A 7,496-nucleotide genomic window follows, 5' to 3' on the forward strand; every position below is an offset into this window, starting at 1 on the left:
AATACTGCGGAATATTCAAAAGTTCATTATATCTTTTATCAATATCTGCATAATGACATAATAGACTTAACTTTTGACATATATGGTATAACCATAGTTCACGGACGTAAACACACATATCCCATAATATTATTTGCAATATATGAAACCAATAAAGATTAATATTTCAAAATCATCTTTATAACTTAGAATTTAAATAAATAAATCTAAAACCTTGCAAGATGAAAATCGTTCGCAATTGCTATGTGTAATCACAATATTTGCTATTTCAGACCCTAGTTATCCATTTTAAAACACAAGAATAAATTATCATAAGAAGTTCCCTAGACAATTAAAAAAACAAGCTTAAAAACAAAAGACTCCTAAACCAATACAACCGATCATGAACTAAAATCAAAGAGAACTTTCAGAACCCTCACGAGTCTTGAGTCCTTTGAGCTTGTGATTGACAACATCCTCTGCTTCTTCAGAGAATATATCCTCATTGAAAAGATCTTTAACATGTGTCTTCATGAGAACAAGCTCAGAGCTAACCATTTTCAACTCATTTCTTAGAACATCGAGACCCTTCATAGTATCAATGAGCTGCAGTTTTTCTTCCTCAAATTATTTAATAAAATCATGAACCACTTCATCCGAAACCATCTTATCATTCTCTAAATATTGATAAGTACAAGCATAGTAGCATGGGACATCAGAATAATCCTTAGGATTTTGATATTCATCAACTTCTACTAGGGTTATTTTCTTCTTCCCTTTGAACTCGAAACCAATACCTTTACCAAGAAAACCGCTTGCAAAATCACAAGTGCGAGAAGGTGATGACATTCTTGACAAGAAGAAAATAACCTATAGTATGCGTACGTGACTCAATAGGATCGGTACTTAAAAGGTTTCTTAGGAAATAACTTTAGGGATTTTAAAAATTGGTTCGCGACAAGACAATGTGGATACCCATACGAAAACCAATAAGATCCCTAAAAAAATAAAGTTGAAAACTGCAAAGTGCCTCTTTACAAGGTAAGGGAATACAACAAAAATTTTCTACGTGAAAATTTTCTTTCACAATTTTTGGCTCAATAAATTTTATGTTTCCACACAAGGAAAAAATTTAGAGCACAGAAGTAGCTCATATAGAAAAAAAAAACTTTTCAAAATTAAAAAGTAGACAATCGAAGTGATTCTCGAAACAAAACAATACTTAGACAAAGGTTTCTGTAGACAATAGTTTGGCTATGAACGACAAGAAAATAACTTAACTAAGAAAAAATCATTTTACCAATGAGTGTACCTGATTATTAGCAAATCTTACTCAACATGATTTTTCATGAGTAAGAATTCAACCCTTGTGATTAATTAACACAAGTATGAGCTTTACGCTCGTCAAATGAATATTGTTAATATTTAATCCTCTTTTTCTTTCTAATTTTTGGAGGAAACCCTTTTTGATGTGAAAAATATTATAAAACTTACTATCATCATTAATCTTCTAATTAATATTATTTGGTCCCGCTACCGATAATTCATGAACCGAGTAATATTGATCAAACGAGAAATATTTATTTTGCTCATCTATCAAGAACTAAATTGCTTAAGTTAGAAAAATACACGACCAACTGGGTTTAGAACTCATTGATTCAAATATCAATTGCTCGACCGAGAAATATTCCTCATGTTGATTCAACGATCAACATTAGAGGATTCTATTGATCCAACAATCAATATTCTAATTTAATGTTTGGTCCTTTCACCAACATTTTTACTCGACTTAAACAACATGGTCCGAATGGACGACTATCCAATATTTCTGCTTCCTACTTTGTCATTCGATCGTTGATGATACATTATATCAGAAATGAGCATTCTACAATATCTTTGATTTCCTGTCTAATACTCGACATATCAAAATAAATCCTTGATCGAGCAATCTCATCGGACGCTTCATCCAAATTATCAAACTATCATTATTAACTCGACTAGTAAAATGATATATCACAATTCATCAAGACTCAACATCTTTCCATTATTCTGTCTCAGCGGACACCTTATACTCAATCCATGAGTCTCAGGGCATATCACATTCATTCATTATGCTCAACTCATCAAGGCTAAGACTTATTTTCTAGTCAAGTCAACAACTGACTATTTAAATACACGTCTGCCTTGCAGACTCCACATTCGAGAGACATCAATCATGTCATATAGGGGGATAATCACTAGGGTTTTGGTCTGGAGGCATACGACATGTGTGTACACCCATGATGAGAAATGTGTGTAAGTCGTGTAAGCGGTTGAGGAAGTTATCAAAGTAGTGGGTGGACAATCAACCAAGTCTCCGCACGACATGGAACTGGTTTAACCACGATTTTCCACTTTTCCACTCTTTCACTCGAGAAACCGTCACACTTACTGGGATCAATGTGTCTATTATTCTAGCAATATAAATAAGTATCTGAATCCATGATTGAACAACCAAGAATCATCTGGTAAACAACAATTTCGACATACAAGAAATTATCGCTCAATCGATCAAAACTTATCTCATATGAACTCAATAGTTCACCAACTTGCAGAAATCATCACACATTCACAATCCTTGATCATCATTGATCTCATACACACTTCTCAGCTTCCCTCCTACAGATCGACTCTCTTCCCTCTTTGTGACCGAATTGACTCTGGAACGACCATTGTCTTGGTTTAGGCCGGAGCCCTACAGATTGATATCACGAATTCAAAAAACTCCCATGCAGTGCATCTGTTTGGAAAATGTTTAAGCAATTTGCTCAGTCGAGGAGTCCCCGTCCACGCCGTCATTTCTTTACTTTCCTAAAAAACCAGCAAATCGATTTGCCCCATCAACAATATGATAGTCTTTATAAGATATTACAATGCATGTACCTAGAGTTTGTGAAGGTTGACTAATGCGTTTTTTTTTGTGGTCCTCTATTATATTGCAGTCTAAAATGCATATCGTTTGTCTCTTGCTCTTTAACTGATTTTGGATTTGAATAGTTTTTTTTCTTGGGTTGATGAATTCCCTTTAGGTTCTCCTTTTTCCCATCTGTTATATTTTTTCTTCGGTTATATTTAGTGGGTTGGGTCATCTCTCATGTGCCGTCTTATCAATGAATTTATTTTTTGACCGATCAAAAAAAAAGAACATGCACTTGTCCAACTTTATAACATCTGAAGAAGTAATTCTCCCAATACAAACGTAATAACCGTCCGGAGGAAAACTTTCAGGAAATCATTTGGGCATTTCCATGAATTCCTCTAATTCAGAATCCATTGAAAATTTCGGAGCATGGTTTTAAATACTCCTAACACATATGAAAAAATCACACTTCCGTGCCCCTCTGGGACTGTGGTCACATGCATGTGATGGGTTGAAAGTGAAATTGTATGTACGTCAGCACATACATCATCTCTATAATCCTCTGCAAAGAATCTTAAATCACAACCTCACAATCCAAATCCAAAACCTAAACTCCACAAAGACTACACATATCACTTTGCTCTTAACCTGGCAAATCACAAAATCAACATTTCTCCAATTTCCCATAAACTATGGTTTCACACAATCAAAACCATTTCATTGTCATTTCTTTCCCTGCACAAGGCCATCTCAACCCTACACTTCAATTTGCGAAACGCCTTCTGCGCAACGGTGCTCGCGTTACCTATTTCACCACCTTATCGGCTCACAAGCGGATGTTAGAAAGCAGCAGCAACACCTCAAACATTGACGGCTTAACATATGCACCTTTCTCAGATGGTTATGATGACGGCTACAAAGGCGGCTTAGACGACGCTAACCATTTCCTGTCTGAGATTGCACGGTGTGGCTCACAAGCTTTACGCGAACTCATCCAATCAGCACACGACGGAGGAAGCGGAAGCGTCACTTGCATAATATACGCCATCTTAGTTCCTTGGGTTGCTGAAGTTGCACGCGATTTGCAAGTTCCATCATTTCTGCTTTGGATCCAACCAGCTACGGTATTTGATATCTACTATTACTACTACAATGGTTATAAAGACGTCCTCTCTAACAATAATAACGATCCTTCATATCCCATAAACTTGCCTAATTTGCCAGTTCTTACTTGCAAAGACATCCCTACATTTTTCCTCCCTACAAATCTTTATCCCTGGGCACTCTCACTTTTCGAAAACCAGTTCAAAGTTTTTGAGGAAGAAAGCAAACCAGTTAAGATACTTGTTAACACATTTGATGAGCTAGAATTAGATGCACTCAAAGCAGTTGATGTGAATAAGATTAATCTGATTGGAATAGGTCCGTTGATTCCTTCGGCTTTCTTAGACGGCCAAGACCTTTCTGATAAGTCATTTGGTGGGGATTTAGTTACTGCTGGTACCACTGACGAGTATAAAGATTGGTTAGACTCTAGAGAAGAAGCATCCGTGATTTACGTTTCATTTGGAAGTGTTTCGGTTTTAGAACATCAACAAATGGAGGAAATTTTTCGTGGGTTAACCGAATGCGGATTTCCATTTTTATGGGTTTGTCGCGAAAAAGAATCAAAACAAGAAGGAAGGGAAGCAGAAAAAGAAGAAGAGAGCGTATTGAGTCGGATTAAAAGAGAAGGCAGTGAGCAAGGGAAGATAGTATCTTGGTGTTCGCAAGTGGAGGTACTGTCGCACTCGTCGATTGGTTGTTTTATAACACATTGTGGATGGAACTCAACGCTAGAAAGTTTAGTAGGAGGAGTGCCACTTATAGGTTTTCCGCAATGGACGGATCAGGGCACGAATGCGAAGTTAATCGAAGATGTATGGAAAGTAGGAGTAAGAATGAGAGTGAATGAAGAGACAAAGATTGTTGATAGAGAAGAAGTTAGTAGGCGTGTAAAAATGGTAATGAGAAATGAAGAAATGAAAATAAATGCTAATAAGTGGAAGGAGCTGGCTAGGAATGCTGCTAAAGAAGGTGGTTCTTCGGATAGAAATCTTAGAGGCTTTGTGGAGGAGATTGGAGGATTATTAGAGGGATCAAAAGAGTAGATTTTGTTTGATCTTTTTCTGTCTTCCTATTGGGAAAATTGAAAAAAATGCCACATTAGAAAAAGTGTGCACTTTCTGATCTGCCGCATTATAATTTTTTTCTTCTGTAAATTTGGGTATCAAAGAATTCCTGAGTTTCTGCGAAAACCAAATTTTAGCTGCATTAGACTGACCTTTTTGTTGTCTAATCGAGTCTTTCCGATCGTCAACACACTTGCTGAAGCTGAACCTGTACTCCAATGCATTTTTTTTTAAATTGGTATGGCACAAGTGGAAGCCATAAAAGACAAGGAGAATCCACTCCTTAAGATGATGATAGAAACTCCAATCCAGGAGCAAAGACTCTAATCCAAGAAATAAAAGACAATAACAATGGTGTTTAACCAAACAAACTTAATAGTTTTATTGATCAAATAATAGCGAGCTCGCAAGCTGCTTTGAAAACAGAAACCACGACTACTTATAACTATTAAACTCAACGAACTACACGTAAGTGTAGTTTATCCTAACGACTTTACTAACAAGATAAGCCGGATAACTACTTTTGACTTATCTTATTAGACTTGCGCACTAGCCAACTAACAGAATAAGGTAAATCCTAACAAAACAGGCTCAATAATGAATATGGACTGCCTAATAAGATTCGCATAAGAAAAGACCCTAAATACGTTCCGTATCAAAAATAGAGTAGATTACCAAAACAGAGAGTTAATCATTTGATTCAGTCTCATTTGGAACAAATGATGGCTGAATCTGCAAGATTGATGCCTTCTAAAACAAGTACAATAGAGTTTGTATTACATATATTTTGAGCTTTGCCATAGTCGAAAGCAATTAAGAAAATTAAAAACATAGGTATATAATTAAACCAGCAGTCTGCCAAATCTTCCTTCCTTCCTTTCTGGCCAATAAGTCACCAACTTTATTAACCCAACTCTCGTGCCATTTGGTTTGCAACTTTGTCTTATGTTGGTATAAGTTAATTATCTTATATTGGTATAATTTAATTAAATAGTAAAGCAATATCGCAATCTGGCAATCGGTCTAGTGGAATGATTCTCCCTTAAGCTTACATTCTTCCCCAACAAAGAAGACACCTTAATTAGTTGGAAATTTTATCTCCTGCGACTATATTTATTCCAGGAGCCGTCTCTCGAGTAAACGAGAATATGGATTGCTGTTTCCTGACCCTCCATAAAAATGGTGTTGTCGGAGCCGTTAAGTTTTGGTCACACAGAACGACCTTTTTAGTGGGTTTTAATTCTCTATAGAAACTTACACTTGAAAGGAGATATCATAATGCTAATCACGTATGATTGATCGTTCGTGTCTCCCTCCAGGGTATGTCCATACAAAACAAATATTACACCCATCATTCATTTGATATGGAAATCCGTTCAGCGTTTGAAGCTGCAGCAAATTATTTTGAAAGAGGCCGGGGATGACAATTTAATCAAATTGTTGAAGATACTTTGGGTGACAAGTTGGGATGTTTTTTTTTTGAGAAAATTGGTTGAGAGATTGAAACTCTAGCGAATAAATGAAAGAGGTGGTGAGAACTGAAAACTGATTAGGTCTGTGAAGGCAGTATATATATATATGTGTGTGTGAGTTTGGAGGTAGAAGATTCTTTCGTCAGATCAAGTCCTTCAGTGGTTGTTGAGTTGTAACCCACATCTCAGTTCAGTATAAAGCAAAGTTTGGAATCAGTAAACTCCAACCATTGATACTGAAATCCATTTATATTGTAAGGGTGTTTTTCCTTGTTTTGCCATCTATTAGTACATGATGCCTTTTTCCATATTTCAAACGCGACAAAGAATTCCATCTCATCTTGCCTAACTTGTTCTTGTTCCATTTCTCTTTATCATTGTTCTCTATAAAATGCTGATAGTTTATCGATTTTGGGAGTGTCTTTGGGGAGTGTGAGTGGAGAATTATTGGAGTGAAAAGATGTAAAAGGACGGGTTCTTTCTGACTAAGGTTTTTGAACCGTCCATCACTTCCTATGCAACGACAGATAATTTCTTTGTTCGTACCTTCTTTCTCAAAAATGTGGATCTTCCTCTTACGGCCCTTGAATTAGTACGAGTTGCTTCTACATCCAAATTGATTCAGTTCGTTCCATTGTCTTTCAATTCAGCTTTATGAATAATACCAAGAGCATCGGCTCTTGCTGTGCGAGTTCAACCACTCGACAACATTGGAATTTCAACCCATGGGTCCCATCCCATGCATCCATGAACTTTAGAGTTTAATTTGTCCTTAATCATCCACGTACGACTCTCTTCGGAAATGGTTGTGTTTGTAATTCTTTTTCTTATACTAAAAATAAATTTATTAATTAGATGCATTGCAGCAGAAATCATCTTTCACCAGAGTAGTTATAAAATCTGGAAAGTTTGACATATAAAGAAAATTTGCTTCTTCTTCTCTTGCTTTACGAGTTAAAGAGTGCGCTACATTAT

General features: G+C 36.2%; 1 protein-coding gene across 1 annotated transcript; it reads left to right on the plus strand.

The window, feature by feature from the left end:
• Nucleotides 1-3,359: 3,359 nt before the first annotated feature.
• On the plus strand, nucleotides 3,360-5,227 carry LOC113282866 (crocetin glucosyltransferase, chloroplastic-like). The gene has a single exon (XM_026531970.1). It carries the CDS (start codon nucleotides 3,571-3,573, stop codon nucleotides 5,026-5,028), a length of 1,458 nt encoding a protein of 485 aa, XP_026387755.1. The 5' UTR covers nucleotides 3,360-3,570; the 3' UTR covers nucleotides 5,029-5,227.
• Nucleotides 5,228-7,496: the final 2,269 nt, after the last annotated feature.

Source organism: Papaver somniferum, chromosome 5 (genome assembly GCF_003573695.1).
Source record: "Papaver somniferum cultivar HN1 chromosome 5, ASM357369v1, whole genome shotgun sequence".
Lineage (NCBI taxonomy): Eukaryota > Viridiplantae > Streptophyta > Magnoliopsida > Ranunculales > Papaveraceae > Papaver > Papaver somniferum.

Coding starts and splice junctions, on each gene's coding strand:
- LOC113282866 (XM_026531970.1), top strand. CDS start 3,571: ATGGTTTCACACAATCAAAACCATTTCATTGTCATTTCTTTCCCTGCA.